This window comes from Tyto alba, unplaced genomic scaffold, assembly GCF_018691265.1.
Source record: "Tyto alba isolate M040663 unplaced genomic scaffold, T.alba_DEE_v4.0 Super-Scaffold_13, whole genome shotgun sequence".
NCBI lineage: Eukaryota > Metazoa > Chordata > Aves > Strigiformes > Tytonidae > Tyto > Tyto alba.
The window spans coordinates 46,300,966-46,323,115 of NW_024881275.1; the positions used below are offsets into that span (position 1 = coordinate 46,300,966).

The 22,150-nt window shown below is 38.7% G+C and overlaps 1 protein-coding gene across 2 annotated transcripts in view; it reads left to right on the plus strand.

Annotated features, from left to right (window-relative positions):
* Nucleotides 1-22,150, plus strand: part of GAK (cyclin G associated kinase) — an 84,644-nt gene that overhangs the window by 37,128 nt on the left and 25,366 nt on the right. For both annotated transcript variants that reach the window (XM_042787588.1, XM_042787590.1), the window contains exons 12-17: nucleotides 6,451-6,500; nucleotides 6,598-6,746; nucleotides 9,218-9,340; nucleotides 12,643-12,776; nucleotides 14,484-14,678; nucleotides 15,416-15,533. In XM_042787588.1, coding sequence (XP_042643522.1) covers nucleotides 6,451-6,500; nucleotides 6,598-6,746; nucleotides 9,218-9,340; nucleotides 12,643-12,776; nucleotides 14,484-14,678; nucleotides 15,416-15,533 — 769 coding nt within the window. The remainder of the gene's footprint in view (nucleotides 1-6,450; nucleotides 6,501-6,597; nucleotides 6,747-9,217; nucleotides 9,341-12,642; nucleotides 12,777-14,483; nucleotides 14,679-15,415; nucleotides 15,534-22,150) is intronic.

The window sequence follows — 22,150 nt, forward strand, 5'->3', positions numbered from 1 at the left end:
TTGAAGGTATAAGCCCTACTTTCCCATACCTGTTTTTCTATATTGGAGCTTACTTTGATACTATATTTTGACTGTACAAGACATGCTTCTGAAGCACCCCTGCATTTCACTTGTGCTCTGTTCTCCACATGACTTTCTGTATCGTTGTACTTCCATCAGTTACATTTGAAGAAATTTCTTATTCTTGCTCTTGCAAGCTGTTTCTTCCTTAAAGACCACTGGAACTTTAATTACTTTTTTGAATTTCAGCTTGTGCCACTTTCCCCTTTTCTAGTGATGGATTAGGACTGTCTAAAATTGACTTTTGAATATGGAATGGCTTATGCTGTGCCTACACCTTATTTTTATTTCTCTTGCCTGACAGGTGTTTGTGGCTTTTTGCTTTGTGTGACTTCCTTTGGTTCCATAATAAATGTAGCGTGCAAGGAGTAAAACAGTAGTTGTACATCCAACTGCATCTGCAGAGCACATCTGACAGCTTCTGAAGTATAGGACAGTGAGTACTTGCTGTCTGAAAAGATGCTGGTCAGTTCACATGCTCTTCTCTACAATTGTTCGTTTAGGTTATGGTGACTGCCCAAAATAAGTCTTGCATCTATCCTATTTTAGAGTTACTATGCTACTTCTGAATTGCTAGTTAGGGTTCTGTGGCTGAACTATACTCTTGGCACTTCTCTTGAAATATCTTTTTTTGACAAAATGGGAAACTTTGATTGAGATGGAACTTGTGGTTTTCAAGTCCTGCATAGATCCCCATGGCAGGATCATTTATGCCTTAAATTTGCCTTAGAACATAAGGGACTGTTGGAATCCTCTAAACTGCTTCAGACATTATCTGGCATGACTTTGCTTTGTGGTAGTGTTTGAGCCTGTCAGGAATGCAGGTATTGTTGGAGACATTTTAGTGCATGTCCTGTGGAATGTACTAAATATTAGTCAAAGAAAAGCTTGTTAGTTTTACATCTTATTTGTATTAATTACGGAAAGTCACATGTGAATATTTACTAGAATAGAGTAGCTTGTGAATGTTGTGACCTGGTTTTGGTTTGTAGCTTTTAATGGGTATGAATATTGCAATATCCAAATTAGATCAGTGAGCCACAGGCCTTTTCCAGCTAATGGGGGATACAATACTTCAGTGGGCTGTGATGGATTGACAGGGGATTGTCAGACTATGTTAAGTCCCAAGATTCATCATGAGGAGATCGGTCCCTCATAGATTTTTTTGGACTAGGCTAATTGAATCAGGGTTTATATTTAGGTGATTTGTGCACAACACTTTTGTTGACAGAGCATGAGAACATGTCAGGTTTTTAAGCTCTGTACTAACTTACTCAAATCTTGGTTTTGTGGAGGACCTTCTGTTCTTAATACAACTGCCTTTTTTGTTTTTGTTATCTCAGTGAATTTGGTCATTGGGTTTGGGAGTGAAAGAAAAGGGGGGAGTGCACCAAGTACATAATTATGCTAATGAGAACTGACTTACTTTCTAGATGATAATTAGTCAATAAGAAACTCTTTCCACTTATCATTTGCCAATACTCTTTAGTGGCCCTCAGTTCTGTATTTTCCATTCCCTGACAAGTCTGTCATGTATTTTGAATCTTAACTGTATTTAGCAGTTCACTGAAATGGCAAAATATGAGTTAATGTGAGCAATACTTAGTGTTATGCCTAACCTAAGGTAGTTTCACATTCTTTAACTTTTAACATTCTTGGCATTTAACATTTGCTGTGCTTCTGAGAGTCCCATCGCTGGGCTTGTGTATCATGAAACTATTTGTTTTAACCAAGCTGAAGTGTTATTTTTTTGTTTATACCTACTATAGGATGTATCTGTTTGTATCATGGTCATTATCTGCCTTTACAAACTTGTGTTTGTAAAGAGCACACCTATTCTTTGCTTTTCTGAATTGTGGAGTTATTTCCTTTATCTGAAGACAGACTTTCTCACTGAATCCAAACTACGGTGGAAGTGTTAGTGTTTTGTAGTTGTTACAAAAAAGTTAATTTTTTTCTTCTCTTCTATAGCTGCCTTTTTCTTAATTCAAATTTTGGCCTCTTGTTTGTCCTAATAAGTGATAAAGTCTGAAAACTAAAATACATGTCACAGGCTACCAGGATCAGGAGAGTGAATGAGCACTATCTTGATTGTCCTACAGGCCACCTCACTTGCAGGTGTCACAATCTCTGTTCCAGAATCAGTCAGGCAGAAGCAGTTTATGGCTACATGAGAGAGAACAGAGCAACAAAGGTTCAGCCCTCTGATACAGACTTAAAAGAAAGTGCTAGGATGTATACACACTTAGAGCATATATGCACTGCTCTGTGAAGGGGCCTGATAGGGCAGAGCAACATCTGCATGAAAGGGATCTTTGATCCAGCAGATGTACTGGTGTGTGGCTGATAACTGTCTGCAGCCATGCAGCCTCAATGTACCTATGTTCAGCATGTCCATCTCTTGCTTGAGATGCTACTATGCCCTTGACCAGCTTTTATGCTTAGAGGTCTGCATCCACAAAGGTTACAGTTGCCCTGCCAAAAAACATATCTAAATGTTTTAAGTATCTGGTCTTCACTGGTATTGAAAACAGCATGCAAAATTTATGATCAATCTTGTTTTGCTTTGTCAGAACATTTTCTGTCACTGAAGAGATTATGATCTAGTAATGTAGGGAACAATTAGCTGCCTTTTATTGCTAGCTTTCTTTGCTTCTAAGGTAATTTTTTCTGGTTTGATGCTGCATTAATACTTTATTGCATGGGTCTTTGTGTTGCACTAGGCAGCTGAATGATTAATATAGTTCTGTGAAGCAAAACCAAGTGGGAACAGATTGATGTGAGTTTCAGTGCTGCGTTTCTTCTTGGCTTTTAAAAAATAAACTGCAAAAATGGTGGTGTTTAGTTAATAAAAAGATGTTTTTCTACTCTTGTGGGTGTAGAGATGTCTGGAGGAAGATTGCTTAGTGTTAGAGTATTATTTAACTGAAGATAATGTTTTGTGTGTTCACATTGTAGCTGTGCTGGTTAGTCTGTCGTTCTTTATTCTTTCCCATCTTCAGCTGTTAGTAACACAATGTAATTATGTACTGTTGTAGAATTTTGTGCTGTATGCTAACTAGTTTATTTTGTGAATTTATTAATTCTAATTTGTTTTTAACTTAATTTTCTCGAGTGACCTTTAATATTAACAAAAGTCTTGAAGTGTAGCTGTTCTCTGGCAAGATTGATAATGTCAACCATTTACACAGTGAAAGATTTTTAATATTTAATTAAAACTCCTGATTTTGTTTAGGTATTCTGCAAAATGAGAATTCATATCTTATTTGCTATATTTCCCACTAGACTTCTCACTAAAAAGCCTTTAAGTATCCTGTTATCAGAAAAGTTACTAAATATCGGTGTCATAACATACTTTCCTATTTAGCTTAGTTGGAGTCTTAAAAAGCACTCTGAGTTTTCCATGTGGATCACAAGCGAGAAATCCTCCATGAAATCCCTTCATTTGTTTGCATGTTCTTCTACTCTTATCACCTGCCAGCAACATTTCAATGTAAATGAAATTTCATCTGTTAACAGTATGAAAAGAAAGACCTTATTCCTGATTTTTAGTTACAGGGTTATATTATGAAATGTGTAGGAATGCTGACCAGTGTGAAGAGTATGCATGTTTTTACCTTCCTATCATTTAAAAAATATCTCAGTTACCTGTCTGACATGAAACAATTCACTATAACCAGAGTACCTTGTGTTCAAGTCTTACTACTGGAATAGCTCTGAAATCTTCAGAATAAAGTTCAAGGAATAGTACTTGAAGGGCCAGGTCACATGTTTTAGGAAGCTTGTGTTGATTTTTGCAGTTTAGCAGCTACATTTTGATTAAGACACCAGAAACATTCTGAAGCTTTTTAATTTGTAACAGGCATACAGATTTTTTTTTCTTCAAAACAGCAAATTTGAGTTAGCTGTGCTCTGCTGTTAACATACCAAGCTGCACTTTTTCAGCACTGTGTGTATGGTGACATCCATACTCCTAATGTTGCATTTTAATTTAGAGAACTGTAAAAAGCAAGGTTGAATTGAGTGGTGTTGGTAGTAAGAAGTGTATATCTGAAAGTGTTCCCAAAGGAATGGGTGTGAGGACTCCTGCTCTTAACAGTTCTGTGCTTGTTTCAAGTTGCTGCTTAGCTTCAGTGTTACAGCATTGAAGAAGTAATGGTTTTTTGTTCTCAGACTATTGTATTAGGTGGTTCTTTATCTTGATATAAAAAAAAATATTAGGATGATCTGCATGTTTTCTTGCTTGAAGCTGGTAGGTGTAAGCAACAAATAACACTTGATTCTTCTCGATCATATAAAGGATTATGCTCATCACTCATTTTTGTGAGAAATCACTGTTAGCTCTGAAATTAAATTCTGCCTTAATTAGTTTGGCTGCAGTAGTGTTACCAGTGGAGGTACGTGGTGAAGTTAAATCCTTCCAAAGGTGCACAGAATTTTGAAATAGTGTTTACTTGGCCATTTTGTCTGCCTCCTTATGCAAGATTTCTCAAGACTCAAGTGTTTGTCTAGCGAGAGTCTCAAACTTCCTTGTTGTGATTTCAACTTCTCCTGAGACCTTGGGTCATTATCATTGTTAGGACACTGATTATGCCATTTTGCATAAATACTGTTTAATGTCCTTGCTTTCAAGAACAGGTGTTCTTGCCTTTTCTAAAATCCTTCTCCCAATCCTTGTAAATTCAGTAGTCTTTTGATCAATCCCTCCAGCTTCCTTCATGTTTACTAGCAAGCACTAAGAAATCAAAGCGTAATGTTCTCTTGATGTTTCAAAATTTGAGTGAAGTATCCTAGATCTGCTTTTTCAAGCAGTGTCTTGAAACTTTGTAGTGTGTGCTCATTTTCGCTGGGATAGAGTTAATTTTTTTCATAGTAGCTAGTGTGGGGCTATGTTTTGGCTTTGTGCTGGAAAAAGTGTTGCTAATACAGGGATGTTTTAGTCACTGCTACTAAGTGCTTACACAGTCAAGACCTGTTCTGCTTCTCACACCACCCCACCAGCAAGCAGTCAGGGGGTGCACAAGAACTTGGTAGGGGACACATCTGGGACAGCTGACTGCAACTGACCACAGGGATATTCCATACCAATAATGTCATGTCTAAAGGCAGAGGGAGGCATTCAGAATTACGGCATTTGTCTTCCCAAGTAACAGTTTCATGTGATGGAGCCCTGCTTTCCTGGAGATAGCTGAACACCTGCCTGCTGATGGGAAATAGCGAATGAATTCCTTGTTTTGCTTTGCTTGCGCACATGGCTCTTTCTTGACCTATTAAACTGTCTTTATCTCTACTCCGGAGTTTTCTCACTTTCACCCTTCCAATTTTCTTCCCCATCCCAGTGGAGGGGAGAGAGCGAGCAGCTGTGTGGTGCTTAGTTGCCAGCTGAGGTTAAAACATGACATAGTAACATAAAAGTATTGCTTTGATAATGCTTTTGCATTCCTTAAATATGCATCATAGTGTTGTGATGACATTTTGATATTCTGGAGGCAATATGTTACTGACTTAAGTTAGGGATGTTTAAACCAAATTCTGTAGGTGAGATTTGTTCTTACTTGGCCAATCAGGAATGCAGACCTCTGATTATACTCAAGGGTGTTGGCCTGCACTGGGGCTTCTTCTCAGTCTTTTCCCTGAGCTGCTTTGCCCTGCTACATAACAGATACCCTAGAAACAAAAGAATAATAGTGGTCTTAAGGTAGTATATTATTGGCATAATGTGGGCGATTAGGTAGAGATGAAAAAAAAAAAAACCACAACACTGGGAGATTACTTTTTAAAAAGGCTGCTCTTTAAAACTGTGCACAACTATATGAGAAACAGATGAGTAATGATTAATCCCTTGATCACTATAGGAGTTTTGGAAATTAATTTTTTGAGGAATGACTTAAATGAGAAAAGAGATTCAGCTATTATCTATTAATATGGAGTCCAGAAAATGGGCAGTGTGGCCATCTGGGCCAGATAGTAACATGCCAGCGTTACATGAATTAAAATGTAATGTTTCAACAAATGGTCTTTCTTTTAAGCATTATGATGTTCTCCATTAAAGATGTTAATGTTTTCTCATTAGGCTTTAGAACTGATACCTACAATGAATGTTTGTTAGTAAGAGCAGGGACTAGAGGAATGACTTAAACATTGAAGACATCTGTACAAAATCCGTAGAGATGGTTTTGTTGCAACTGATAAATGAGTAACTGTTCAAATACAAGATTTATTCTGAAATCTGTGTTCTGAAAGCCTTAAAGTGTGATGTAACAAGCCCCACATATGGAAGAACTTAAACATTATTCCTGGTGGTGGGTGTAGCCTCAGAAACCTGGGTTTTAGACTTAAGACTTGAATGGTTCTATTTCCCAGTATTAACTCTGATGTGTTCTGTTTCAGTTATGCAAAAGGAGACTTGGATATATCATATATCACTTCCAGAATTGCTGGTATGATATCTGTGTCTGTCTTAAGAATAATTTCTGGTTGTTCTTAATATATGAAGAAAGAGAATACTTCACCTGGTGTTTGTTATTCTGTCTTCAGTGATGTCCTTTCCAGCTGAAGGTGTAGAATCTGCCATCAAAAATAACATAGAAGATGTGCGGTTATGTCTAGACTCTAAGCATCCTGGCCACTATGCTGTATATAATCTCTCTCCAAGAACATACAGGCCTTCAAGATTCCATAATAGGGTGTGTATAGTTTTTCTGTATTTCCGTAAAAGGTTTTTCAACACAATGTCTTGATACCTTCAGCTTTTTATTGTGAAATATGTTAAAGTAGGCTGCATAATCAAAAAGATGACGAATAAATATAAATGTAAGGTCAAAGAATAACCTGTATTCTGTTTGTCTTTGTTTTCAGTCCAAACTTAAATGATTAAGACTAATCTTTAATCTCGCTGACTAAAATCTCTGTCTCCTAGGCTAGGGATACCTTTGGAAACATGTACAGGTACCTTATATGTTTCAGATTTAAATGGAGAATGCTTTACATAATTTAAAATCTTACTAAAGTTTCAATCTCTCCTACATTCAGAGGGTTTCTGTTATCAAAGGTAGTACTCATTTGGCAACTGATTTGCACAAACTGTTTACTGGCCTTTCTCCTTGTCCCGCTACATACCAATTGACTCCCATGTTTCACGCCTAGCTGACTGCTTGTTGCTACTACCTGAAATATTGGTATAGCTTAGCTGAACCTCTGTTAACCTTTCTGGCTATTTCTCTGATAGTAAAATGAAGACAATTGTCTAATTCAGTAACAAAGTAGTGAGGACAGCTTGGTAGGTGCTGAGATACGGCACTTCAGTCTTTGCTTCTAAATACACCTCAACTGTCCTTAAGTAGGTCAACAGTGGGGACTGTTACTGTGTTATGAGTTGTCTAGCATTGGCCATGTTAGATCTCACTTAAACAGTCTGTGGTGATTATTTCCCCACTATACTGACTATCCAGAACAGAGCCTAGAAGCATTATTTGTTACAGGAGACCCCTTTTAGGCCTTATTGTGCAGACCCATCCTCAGTATTACTTTAGTTATCACATAAACTGGCAGGCTGAGGTACGTTTAATGTAAGTGCTTGTCACTTCCTTACTTATGTTCCCTTGTAAACTTGTAGACAAGAAAAAGTATTCACACACATGAGAAAACAATTGCATCCTCTTTGGATGGAGGCAATCAACTTATTTTTCTGCATCTGGTTCAATCAGAGCCTGCTCAATATAGAAGGCAAAGCTTAATCATGCTTGAAACCTCCTGCATGATTATTTGGAGCAGGTACCTCAAACCAAAACCTTCAGCAGAGCTTTTTAGGAATAGACTACTGGAAAGTTCACTGAGGCTGGCATAGTGAACTGATATATTCTTCATCCTACAAAGCCAAAAATCTCTGTTTATGGAACGATAAATTCTCTGACTGCGCAATTCTTTACCTTGGAGATAATTTTTTGGTTATGCAAGTTTGAGGTGCCTATACAGTGATATTCCTGGTGTATTGGTACTGTGAATGTTAATATGAGCACAGCTAAATCTACCAGTGATCTGGAACTCTTCTGGTTTATGTTTCTCAGACATTCATTTTATATAATGGTCTTTGGTTTGCTGGGAAGTAATAGTAGGTCATAACTTGTCAAAACATTGTAGGTTCCTGCCCGATTTATTGGCTGGGAGTATTTAGGAAGTTTCTACAAAACACTGTCTTTTGTTTAAAAACTTGGAAAATAGTGTCTTTAAATATATTAGGGAAATTTTCCCTATCCATCTTTAAAATCCAGATGCGCCATGAGGGATACTGTTTGATTTAACTTCATTATTGAGTGCTAGGTGAGGGCATCACACAGGAAGGTAAGGAAGCTTAGTTCTGTTTTAGTGCCTGAAGAAGTTGATTATGGCATGCCTTAAACTTGATCAGAGGAGAACAGCTTCTGAAATTCTTAATTCTGACACTTTGCTTAGTAGGTGTTTATGAAATAATACATTCTTTCTTGCTGTATGCTATCTTTATGGAACTCTTAGAAGTTTCTTTTCCATTGGTTAAACTTAACGGTAGCTTTGAAATCTTCTGCATTCAGCAAATGTGGTCCTGGATAAAAAGAAATAGAAAAAGCTTGTTTTAGAAGTTGTTTCCTTGGTTCTGGCAGAACATTTACTCTTTAGGTGTTGCAGCTGCCCAAGGATCAGGTTTCATGTACTTCATTATTACTGGACGGTTGACTTTAGGAATATAGACTCTCAGCAGCGAAGCTGATTATTTGGTAGTGTTCTGTAGCACTAATTGCAGACGAAATATTACTTAGATGTTGAGGCTCTTTGAATAAAGCACAAATGTACAAGAAAACTGAGTCTTTCTGTTTTTTTTTTTTGCGTAAGAATATGTCCACAAATCAAGTTGATATCTGTTCCACTTTATTCCTTGCTCTAAGAAAATTTCAGGTAATTATTTGTGTTGTTGATACTTCTAGTGAAGCAGAATGTAGACAGGACTGGTGTTTTATTGCACTTCATCCCATAAAGTGGTGCTTACACTGTGTGCAACTACTTTTCTTGAGTTCCTGCTTAATTTCTACCTGAAGGTATAAAATTGCCTCTTACATACAGATATTATGCTATACAAATGTATGTGACTAATCTCGTGTCTTACCTTTGCTGTCTCTTGTTGCAGGTTTCTGAATGTGGCTGGCCAGCAAGACGAGCACCAAATCTTCAGAATCTGTACAGCATATGCAAGAACATGCATTTATGGCTGAAACAAGACCAGAAAAATGTTTGCATTGTACACTGCCTTGTAAGAAATTGGTTTAAGTCTGAAGTGCCTTGCTCAATCTAACTTTAAATTGTGAATAAGGATGCTAGTATCTGCTTAGTTTGTGAATATTACTGGCTTTCTTTACTGTGAGGCCTGGGGGCAATTCCATCCTGCTATGTCTTTAAGGAAAACTATTTGCATAAATTTTATCCTTAGGCAAATTAGTAGAGTAACGTAGCCCTTGTTTACTTGCTTGTAGCATGGAAGGCAGTATATAGGAGAGATGACAACAAAGGAGCATTTGGGAGAAAGAATCTACTCTTTCAATGTTTGCTCTAAGTTTTGTTCATGTTTTCTGAGTGACAACTGGGTGTACACTGCATTTCCTACTGCTGTCCATTTAGAATGTAATTTCTATCTGCAGAATTGCAGAAACTGACTATGAGATTTCTGGTGGTACTTGCTTTTGCTGGCAGCAGATTGCTATGTAACTTTCACTGTTCTCTGATGTATCATTAACCTTGATATAACCCAAAAAAGCAATAAAACTCTTGATAAAGAGCTACCTCATGTCAAACATAGGGCAGAGAATGAATTTAAAGAATATGCTCAAGATTTGTAAACACGAGGTCATTGTTATGTTTGAGAATTGCCTACAAAATTCTTACATTCTTATTTTCCCGTGCAGTAAAAAGAAGCATGACAATTATTAAAATGCTTATGATGCTGCTGGAAAGCATTTGAAACCATTGAAACCAGTCCTTTTATACGGCGTAGTAGTGTATATAGAATATCAGAGTCTAAAAGAGCACTTGTTAATCTGGCAAAATGTACTTCCTAATACAGTGTTTTGCATGGAAAAGATCTGTTAGTGCCAGGTCCTGAAAATGGATGGGATTTTCAGTGCTGCTGTGAGGTTAGGAATCTAATTCTGTATTGAAGTGAATGTCTTGTATCTAAGTATCACATGACTACTGGTCAGGTAGGTTAAGAAGCAAATGTGATGATGTGATGTGATTAGCACCAGTTTTTGTAATGTTTCCTTTAAGGTACCTAACTAAAAGGTACCTTTTCCTAAGATATGAGGGAAGCTTGAATATATATGGCTGCATGCGAGTTGCGATGTGAAAAGCATACACCAGAACTACTAGAAATGAATGATAGCTGCAATATGTGTCTTGGATTCATCTAGCTGGAAACTTTTGTAGATTTAAAAGCTAGGAAGTCTAGGTTGAAAAGAATGCGTTGTCTGGTAGTGATAGAATGGTTTAGTCTAGTATACTTTCTTGGATAACAAAACATGAAAGTTGCTTCTCGTAAAGGTGAAACTGCCTCTATGTGGCTGGGATTCAGAAACAGTTAAGGCTTCCTGGTCTTTTGGTCTTTACTGTAGAAACTTCCGATAATGTTGTGAATTGTTAAACTTTTACATTGTAATTTGAGTGATCCTGTTGGAAATAAGGTTTAAATGGCAGCTCTTTTCCTGAGCTACAGTTAAGTCTTTCTGGGCTGGCAATGACTGTTTTTAACTTCCATCCTGTTCTTTTGATATCACAAGACTATAGCACATATGCCAGAGGCTGGAGTAACCTCTGGACATCTGCAGTAACACTTTGCTCTGTGTAAGTATTTGGGGCCATGCAGTAATGGTCATCCTTGAAAACTTGCACAGCTTTAAGGTGTGAATACAAGATCATTTTGGTGGAACTTTATGGCAGAGAGACTTGTAACTGGGTATGCTGCAGCTCTTTTAAGTGTGCTTATCTGTTCTTTCAGATAGCTGTGTTTTACCTGTACTTAAATTAACCAAATTAAGATAACTTTTCCTAGTGTGTGAATAATGTTTTAATTTATTTTGAGGTTTATTTATTTTCAAAATAATTTAGACACAGACCTCCTCTAGCTTTTTGAGGCTTTGGGACAAAATGTATGCTCAGTCTAAGCTTTCCCAATCAATGTTTTTTATTGCTGCCTTAATGATTGTTTATGCCAGAGGATTTTTTATTTTTGTAGCCATAATCCATCATCCTTGTAAAAACGTAAAAGGAAAAAATGAAATTTTTACTGTCTCACCTTTGTATGGGAGTATTTCTTTTGCTCCCATTCTGCAACTTATCAAGCCTCTTTCTGAAGTGCAAGGTTCTGTCATCAGACTTGTTTACTAATGAATAAGATATTCTTTATTTTGAATGTTGTTTTTCTGGTTACACAGTGGTCTTTTAATGTCTTGTAAAATTGTCCTCTGACTAGAGTTGTAAAGGGTTTGCTGTGACTTGCTCTCTGTCCTCTTTGTACAATGATTTTTCTTCCCTTGGTTTGGTGCTTTAATTTGGAAGTGGCTTTGTAATGCCAAGTGCACATAGGTCACTGCTTGTTATGTTGATCAGTGTAGTTTCATTCTTCCCTTGTATTCATAAATGCTTTGTCCTCAGTATAGGCATCTCAGGATAGGGACCATATTTTTGTTCCATCTATGTGAAATTTAACTGAAAAGCATGGTTCAGCCTATAGAATCACAGAGTAGTATAGTGACTTCTGGAAATATTGGGCTTACTAGTTACACGAGCAGTAATAATACTGATTTGCTGAACTGTTCTTTAAAGATCTGGCTCTTCTGGTGCTGGCAGACTTTTTAATTCATCTAAGTAATGGCTAGAATAGAAGCCTGGCTTTGAGGAAAATTTCTGTTAAAGCAACTTCTTCCTCATTTTCACACTCAAATGCCAAATGACTACAAAAAAATCTGTTCTGTGTTGCTAGCAAAAAACCTTGAGAAGTCCTGTTCTGTCAACCATTACCTCTTCTGAATCTTCAGTCTTTTATAATGTAGGGGTGGATCTGGGATGACTGTAGGTGGGGTCCCTGCAGAAAGAGGTTCAGTGTTTTAATTGCCTTCTCTTAGTTTTGTGGCAAGTTATTAATCTCAAAGTTTGTCAGAAGACTAAAGAGTTTAGTGTGTCTTAGTTCTGAATCTTAGGACTTCTTGTAGCAGAAGTCCATGGTTATCAGCTAGAAATAGCACAGAACTGGGGTTTGAGATAGCAGCCAGGAAACAAACCTAAAAATATGTATTAGTGATAGTAAGGTAGTAAACATAAATTGAAAATTTCAGTGTTAAGCTAAAGCAATTATTGACATTTGAGCAAAAAGATATGTAGTATCTTCTGTATTGTGTGGAAATCAAATGAAAACTTTTCACATTCAGATATAAACTTCAAATCTAATGATTGCACTAGACCTTGGACCTCATTACATTAAATAAGGAGATATCAGGTTCTTCAGTAACTTCTGTAATACGTTTTCCACTAGGCTTAATAGCAGTTAAATTTTTTTTTTTACAGGATGGAAGAGCTGCATCTGCTGTTGTAGTTTGTTCTTTTCTGTGTTTCTGTCGTCTCTTCACTACTGCTGAAGCTGCAGTTTATATGTTCAGTATGAAACGCTGTCCTCCTGGCATTTGGCCTTCTCATAAAAGGTATGGTATCAGTCTGTAGTGTACTGTTGAAGCAAGTATTTATGCAATTGTGAATATACTACTATTTTTACAGGATGCTTTTTAAGAAGATAAATTATTTCAATAATGTCTGTGTTTGAACAGCAAAATACTTGGAAAAATGGATGTATCATGAGCAGAGAAAGTAGTTCTGAATGTTGTGACCCCTTAAAGTTAATCATGATGTTCTTATCAGAAGTGAGTCAAGTATGACCTGTAGTGAAGAAATGTTAGGAATGAAAACGAGGGTATGCAGTGTTTTTCAATGTTCTCTTAAGTATAAAATCTTCTTCCACATGTGTCAGACTTATTCCATATTTACTGGTTTATTACAGTAGGCTTTCCTGTATCAGAACACTGCAAGTTCTGTGGAAAGACCAATTATTATTTCTGTCAGTTTCGGCAAAAGTGCCTTCTGGTTTTTAGAGGAATGCATGCAGAGATGACTTTCATATATTTTGATGAATGTTTTAAACTATTTAATTGTATAGCAAGTGACACTGGTAGTAAGGGTGTTTCCTATAAGAAGGATTAGATTGAGAAAGGTGAGAAGTAAGAATTAGTTAAGTATAAATGACAGATGATGATGCTGTACAGATTTACTTTGAATATATTTAATTGGTCCACTACAAGATAACATATTAATGAGGATAAATTTGAAGCTTTGAGTTACTAGATTCAGAACTACTGTGGAACTTTGATCCACTATGTGTAAGATGCAGAATTAGTTCTCAGTGCATTGTTTTGAGGCCTTTGGAAAGAGTGGCTAGTTTGTTTTGCAAGTTGTCATGCTCCACCTGTGGGGAGGGGGTAGGTGACTCAGATTCACAAATTCCCTTTTGTGTAGATTAAAGTGAGATAACACTCAAGGTCTGTACATAAGCATCAACTTTTAGTGGAAACAAATAAGCTGTAGATGTTGACACTCTCCCAAGTATATCTAATCTATGGGCCTTTATGGGAAATCGAGGTTGGCCTTGTCTTACTTAACAATTAACTGTTACTTAGTAGCTTTAAGGTTACTTAGAAGAGAGAGAGAGGAAGAGATCACCAGTCCTGGGTCCAACAGTATTGTTTGGTGTGGAGAGTCCCTTCTAGACTTGTACATGCCCCTGTTTATAGCTCCAGTTCCTGGACTTCTGGAACCTTCCCTCACCCCAGTTCCAGGAGTGGTTGAGACACCAGTCCATCAAGAGAAGTGACACTAGGCCCCCTCCCTGTGACTTACAAAAGTCCCACCTGTGGGGGTGTTTCACAGGCTCACATTACAGTCACTTGGGGCTCATTTATGATACTACAGACCTAAGGCAGTGTCTGGAGTTGTCTGTAAGGTGGGACACAGGTACAGATGAGTTCATATGCAGTGCTGTATTCAATTTTCTGGGAGGTATATTTTTCTGTTGTAATGCAGCCATCAGGCTTTTGTACAGAAACTGTGTTGCTGTCCTTAAATTGAGAGGCTGGATAGAGATCATAAATATTTCTCCATGTTTCTGTTGTTTTCCTTCTGTGAAATACTATGGGATTTGAAGATCAATTTGTTGGAAGTGCTGTTGAAGTGTCCTCAGTGTTTTGTTATCACTTGTCACTGCTCAATGGCTAGATGTCAACAGAAGTAAATCACATGTATGTTCACCCATTTTTAGAATTTGGTTGTCTGCCTAAATGAGTACTTTTTGGTTTTGGCAGATACATTGAATACATGTGTGACATGATGGCTGAAGAACCCATTATTCCCCACAGCAAGCCCATCCTTGTCAGGTCAATCGTCATGACTCCAGTTCCTCTTTTCAGTAAGCAGCGTAATGGCTGCAGGCCTTTTTGTGAAGTTTATGTGGGAGATGACAGAGTAACCACTACCTCCCAGGAATATGACAAAATGAAGTAAGTACAGGTTGTGATTTGCTCTGAAACAGCACATTATGTTTTTTCTAGACTAACTTGCCTTGTGCTTCAAGTGGTGTAAACTAGAAAGATTGATCCCTGATGTATGTGTACTGAACCGAACATGGAAACAGTAAGGAGCTCCTTGGCATGGTAGTTGTAAAGGGAGTGCTTATTACCCCCTATACAGCTGTGGTGTCTGCTGTTGTCATATAGCATAGGAATATCAGTACTAGGTGTAGACAGAGGAAAGATGAGAAAATACCAAAGTCCTTCTAGCTTTTCCATAAATCCAAACCACATAAGGAGTTTAATGTGGATTGTTACAATATTTTTCCCTCTTTCTCTACCACTGTCCCTCAGTGGGCGTTCTAACATATCACAGCAGTTCACCCAACTACAGTTTTTCTCGGCACCTTTCTTTGGAACAGCTTCCTTTGTAATATCCTGTCTCTTGCATTTCCCAGCAGCTCCTTGAAGACATATTTCTCCCATATTTAATTTGAGGACTGTGGGCCGAAGTGTGTCTGTTGCTCTGCTGTAGACAACTGTTAATCTTGATATTTTTAGAGCAGCTTTTAAGTTTTAATCATTTAGAGTGAATTCCTTCTCTAATAAGAACTTGAAGCAGATTTTTACGGGTTGATATTGAAGGCCTTGGAGAAACCAAACTACACATAAGGTAATATAAAATTTTCTTTTAAATTAAATTAACTGTGGTTATGTTTTTTCTTCAGAGAGTTTAAAATTGAAGATGGGAAAGCAGTAATTCCACTGGGTATAACAGTCCAGGGAGATGTTCTCATTGTGATCTATCATGCCAGGTCAACACTAGGAGGCCGATTGCAAGCCAAGGTAATAAATCTAACAACCTGCATGGAGGATTTGCTTTTTCTTATTGTAGTTTTGTGTCTTACTTGTATTTGTGATCTCATTAATTACATGGCCTTATTTGCTATTCTTTGTTCAAAGAAATGTGTGAGGCTTTCATGTACTTGGAAATTCAACCTTTTCAAGCCTAATAAGTATGCCCACTTTCAGTGCTCTGCATGTAGATGCTTTGGTAAGCATTTCTGGAAATTGCTTCAGTAGTGATAGTTATTTGCATAGAAAGCCTCTGGCCAGATTTTTGAGGTAGTGATTGTTGTCTGTTTGGTTGCACAACAATCCAGAACTTTCTAATTCTGTACACGCAAACTGCAACCAAAGGAAAAGTACCACCCAAAAAGAAAGTGGAATTCCAGTGACTGTCTATACAAAATAGAGTAGAAAAATCCATGTGGATTTGTACCCTATTTCTAGAGCCAGGTTGAGTGTTTATAGCCTGTTTTCTTACTGGCCTTTGTTCTCCGAAGGGGAATGCATATTTCCTTTTTTAATTCATCTGTGTATGTGAATGTATTGCAAGATAATAAAAAACTTGCTAATTAAGTCTGTCTTCAAATTTCTAAAAAAGAAACATGTTCTTTTTTTTATCTAGATGAGTAACCCAATTTAAACTGGGAGATCCTTGTAAAAGATAGGAAGGGGTTGTGCAAAGTTTAGGATAACTTGGAGCATTGTGAAAATTGATCCAGAGGTTCTTCAGTTTCCATGCATTTGGGACAAACATGTTTATACATATCTACCATTACTGAAATAAATGGTTTTTCCTATGTTTTCTCTACTTTATATGCAGAAAGGTATCAAATCTTGTCATGTTGCAGAGGTTCAACTTTTTTAATATCCCTAGAGTGCTATGAGCCAGATCTTACAGAACACCCCAAAGCTGAAAGCTCAGTGAAGTGATTCTCTGATGCATAAAAATAACTAGTGTATGGCTCGAGGTCAAGTGAAGGAGGATAGAACTCGGGAAGGCTCAGCCAAGGTTAACTTACAGTCCTTGTGCAAACTCAGTTTCAGTGATGATGGGGTTTCTTTGTGATTTCTCTGGAATTTATTAATTGATTGGGAAAGATGAGCATTTTCTCATCCATCTGCTGTACCACATGATATATCAACGGTGTTTGTGATGATCCTGGTTTGGAGCTCTGGTGAAACAATATTCAATGTGTTCTTAGTTTTATGTTCTCTAAATTGCCCCCTGAAGCTGACGTGCGGAAATAGACTCCACAATCTGATAGATTGTAAAGTAGGTATGTTTATTCAGCGCTGAGGTACACAGGGGATAACTCCTCCTATTGTGTACCCCACGTATGGTGCTGTTACCTAAGATTTATAGAGCAAATGATTACATATTCATAATATTTCGCAATACACCTATACATATGCAACACCTATCCCCGCTTCGTATTATAATTAGCATTTTCATAATCTCCTCCTAGTTGAGTCTGCGCAGTGTCTTCTGGTGGTGGTCGTGGGGGTCTTTGGGGATGAAGTCAAGCTCCTCTTCCTCCTGTCCGCTCTGTGACCCCAGGTTTTGCGCAGACTCAGTTTCTTACTGGCTGTTGTCCAAACCGCGGGTCTAGTTCCAACCGGCTTAGTACTGATAAAGCCTAGAGAGCTCATCGTGTTTTACAAACTGTCTGTTCACTAAGCAGAACTGTTAACCGTTATCTAAACTATTTCCCTTGAACTATTTCTTTTGTTATCCCCTTCTTGCTATTATCCCCTTCTTGCTATTCTCATGTTAACCCTTACATCCCCTGTTCCTATCTTGGCCCTGTATCAATCCCCCCTTTTCTTATTATACTGAGTAAATTCTTTTACTTCAGCAATCCCCCAAATAATATAAAGCCTCATGCATCGCTGTTATTCTTTTAAACATTCTCCAGACCCATAAATACAAAATGATGGTTAGTACTAATAAAATTCCTAAACTACCTAGTAGAATCACAATGGGGTGTATCATAATGTTAAGAATCCCTGTTGCAGAAGGCGACCAGCCGAAAAGAGTATCCCACCAGTGGTGACTTGCATCTTGTTTTGTTCTTTGCAAAACCCTGTTTATTTCTTTTGTATCATGGTGTATAGTAACTAAAGTTTTCTTTCCGTTTCTCTGAATTTCTCTCAAGATCCCTAACAAATCTTGATGTTTAATCAATTGCCTTACTAATGTAAGGTTCATTCCAATAGGTGTAGGTGATAATTCGAGATAATTTATGATTTTAGATTTTATCAACTGGTGGGAAACCACTGGTGCCCAATATACAAAGTCACACCCAGTAATCTTAACAAAGTTACAAATACAGAAATTAGAATGATTCCCAGTAAACAAAGTTACATTGTCAGGATCTATCTCTACGAATACACAAGCGGTTCTTAAACATATACAGCCTTGACCAGCATATATAATCACAGTTTTCTTACTATTATCTGGGTGAATTTCGAAGTGACAGATACTTTGCTCAGTGTCAAGGCATATGTCTCTGGTGTCAATTGTATTACTTTCACAGATGAACCCCTGTTGTTCTCGAGTAATACAAGATTCCACGTTTACAGTCTGCCATTTCTCATTCTCCTTCCGGGCCCATGCTCTATGCTCTGAAGGATAGAGCACTGTATCCTCATGATTCAACCCTAATGCGATGATGGGATGGATTACATAAACTGTGGCATTACGTATGGCGAGCACAAAGACAGTAGCCATATTAGTAGTGGAGTCATAGGTAAAATTCACCATAGTCCACCAAGATTGGAATCTTCTTTCAAAATTGGTAGCTTCGTCCCAAACAGCCTTTCGGATTTCAACTGGAAAAATTCCTTCATTCCCTTCCCTTATGATCAAGGCAGCGGTTGCCTGTAGCCATAACTGTGCCTGTATACAACTAAAAGCTAAAGACACATTATTCTGGGCCATATTAAGTACATCTAGTATTAGTCTGTGATCTTGGTCCTCATTCTTTTCCCATATTGGCAATATTTTTGAGACTTGCCATTGACTAGTTCCCAATGCCAACAAAGATGACTGCAGAGGCTGCTTTAGCCTTGTTAAATCACTTGTTGCAGTGGCCAACTTGTTCATTAATACTTCTGAATCGATTCTATTCAAGACTCCCAACCCCGTTCCTAATACTCCAGTTAAATCTCTTTTTGTTCTGCTTCCAAGGTGCATTTGTTTTTGTGTCCATCTCATCCAGCCCTTAAAAGATGTTTCTACGAAAGGAAGACAGGCTGGTTGGATTTCGGAGATATTAGTCTGTATTATCAATTCAACACGCTTAAGAGACCAATCTGGGTTAAATAATAATTGTTGTTGGCCCACATTCCTAATCATATATGGGCCAACTTCATAAATCTTAGGCCCTGGTTTTGTTTGGGGTTGAGTTGTTTGAGTTGTGTCTGGTGCTGTTGTTGTTGTGCTGGTTGTCTTCTCAGTTGTTGGTGTTGTTGTTGCGTTGTTTATTATTATATGAAATCTGAAGGATAATCCCAATATCGGCTGCCACTTGACCCAGAGACATACTACGGAAATTGATTGGTTAAGAGTAGAGTTATACCAACAATCTGATTTTGTTGTATCACAGACTTGGTTTGCTAAAAGGGCGCCCGGTTCCCCAGTTTCCATACGTGTTCTTACTGTGATCTGTTTTGCTGCCCAGTGAGTAGACTCATTAATTGCTCTGCATCCTATTTTAATTTCTTGTCCCAATGTTCCCTGCAATTGTTGTACTCCTTGATAGGTGTGATTCCATTCTTCTTTTGAGTTTACATTTATCCCCTGTATAACTGTAGTAGCCAAATTTAGAGTCGTATGTGTGCTGCCTATCCCCATACTTCCAGTATACCCAATGTGGGCCTGGGACCATGGCCATTCACTGAACCTTTGACTATACATTAAAGGAAAAATGATTATCAGACTTATCGTGAGAAGCGTAATCTTCCTGGTCGAACTTGGGTAACTTTCCATGGAGATTTATGGGCTTTCTTCACTCGGGTGTGATGTATCCAGGCCGAGTATTCCTTAATCTTGATGGCTGTGAACGTCGTGAGCAGCACCTGGAATGGCCCTTCCCACCGTGGCTCCAAGGTTTTTTCTGTAAGAGACTTAACATATACATAGTCCCCAGGTTGTATATCATGTACGGGTCCATCCAACCCTCTACCTCGAATACCAATTACATGTTTTCTGATCTTATTGAGTTGCTTCCCTAACGCCACCATGTAGGAGCTCATAATTTCATCTCCAATTTGTGTGGATATTCCTTTTTGTACCCCGTATGGTTGTCCATATAAAATTTCAAAGGGGCTCAGCCCTTCCCTTGCCCTTGGCCTTGTCCGTATGCGTAAAAGGGCCAAGGGCAAGGACTGAGGCCATGTCAGGTTTGCTTCTTGCCCCAATTTTACAATTTGCTGTTTGATTAAGTGGTTCATCTTTTCCACTTGACCGCTTGACTGAGGGCGGTACGGGGTGTGAAGCTGCCAATCTATACCCAAATGGTGGCTAATTTGTTGTACTACTTTTGAGACAAAGTGTGGTCCTCTATCTGAGGATATGATTGCCGGAACCCCAAATCGTGGTATTATTTCTTGTATCAGTACTTTAGTTACTTCCCGAGCCTTAGCTGTTCTAGTAGGGAATGCTTCTGGCCAGCCTGAAAAGGTATCAGTCAGTACCAACAAATATCGATACCCCCCTTTTCTTGGTAATTCTGTAAAATCTACTTGCCATTGTTGCCCAGGCCCGTTGCCCTTCCCAATCTGACCCATTTCTAGTTTGGGGGCGTTTTTGGGATTAGTCCGGAGACAGATGTCGCATTGTCGAGTCACCTGCCTTACCGTGGTATACAAATTTCTGGCTACAATCTCTTTTATCAAATGACTATACAAAGCTTCTGCTCCCCAGTGTCTCTTTCTATGCTCCTCTCGTGTGAAATGCCATAGTAAACGAGAGGGGATAATTAACTTCCCCTGTGGGGTATAAGCCCACCCTTCCTTGTTATATGTACCTTCCAGATCTGCAATAAGTTTCTGATCCTCCCTGGTATATTCTGGTTTACTTTCCAGGGAAATTTGCCTATCGGGAATAAGTGCTCCTTCAGTCTTTATCTCTATTTTGGCCGCCCGTTTTGCCTCCCTATCCGCCAGCTCGTTTCCTTTTTCCAATTCAGAGCTCACCTTTTGGTGTGCTTTAATATGCATAATTGCCACCTTCTCAGGAAGTTGAACAGCTTCCAATAGCTTCAAAATTTCTTCCGCATGTTTAATGTTTTTCCCTTGGGAGTTCAATAGTCCCCTTTCTTTCCAGATTGCTCCATGTGCATGCACAACTCCAAAAGCATACTTGGAGTCCGTGTATATGTTTATGATCTTACCCTTAGCTAGTTCCAGGGCTCGGGTTAAAGCAATTATTTCTGCCTTTTGCGCAGATGTATTTGCAGGCAGAGGTCCTGATTCTATTACCTTTTGACTGGTGGTAACGGCACACCCCGTGTGTCGATTACCGTTCAGGACGTAACTGCTTCCGTCCGTGAACCAGCTCTCTTCATCCTTCATGGGGCTTTCTTTTAGGTCAGGGCGACTTGAGTATGTCGCCTCAATTGTTTCCAAGCAGTCATGGTGCACTGGTTCTCCCATGTTACCACTGAGGAAAGAAGCTGGGTTGATAATATTAGTGACTATTATCTGTACATCATCTTGTTCTACTAGTGCAGCTTGGTATCTCAGAAATCTTTGTGGGGAGAGCCAATGCCCTCCCTTCGCTTCCAGGACTGCCGATACTGTATGGGACACATAGGCAGTCATTTTCTGGCCCAGAGTGAACTTCCGAGCTTCCTGTATGTTCAGTATCAGGGCAGCCACCGCTCGCAGACACCCAGGCCACCCTTTTGCAGTTGCATCTAGTTGTTTAGAGAGATAGGCGACAGCTCGTCGGTATGGACCTAGGTCTTGTGCCAGTATTCCCAGGGCAATGCCCTGCTTCTCATGAGAAAAGAGAAAAAACGGTTTACTCACATCTGGGAGTCCTAGAGCCGGGGCCGACATCAAAGCCTTCTTCAGTGAATCGAAGGCTTGCTCAGCCTCCTCATCCCATTCAAGGTGCGTCTGTTCGGTGTTTGTTAGCGCATACAGGGGCTTAACAAGCAGTCCATAATTATAGATCCATAGCCTGCACCACCCCGTCATTCCCAAGAAGGTTCTTAATTCTTTTACTGTCTGAGGTTTCGGGGTTTGACATATGGCCTCCTTACGGGACTGTCCCAAAGTTCTTTGCCCTGCAGTGATCTCATAGCCCAGGTAGTTTACTTTACGTTGTATCACCTGGGCTTTCTTCTTAGAGACTCGATACCCCCGTAGTCCCAAAAAATTTAACAAGCTCACCGTCCACGTTGCACAGTCCTCTTCTGTCTCAGTAGCGATCAAAATGTCGTCCACGTACTGCAATAATTTTCCTTTCTCGGATGGGGCTTCCCAGGATTCCAAGTCCTTTGCAAGCTGGTTGCCAAAAAGAGTAGGGCTATTCTTGAACCCTTGTGGCAACACCGTCCAGGTGAGTTGGGTCTTTCGACCAGTTTTAGGATTTTCCCACTCAA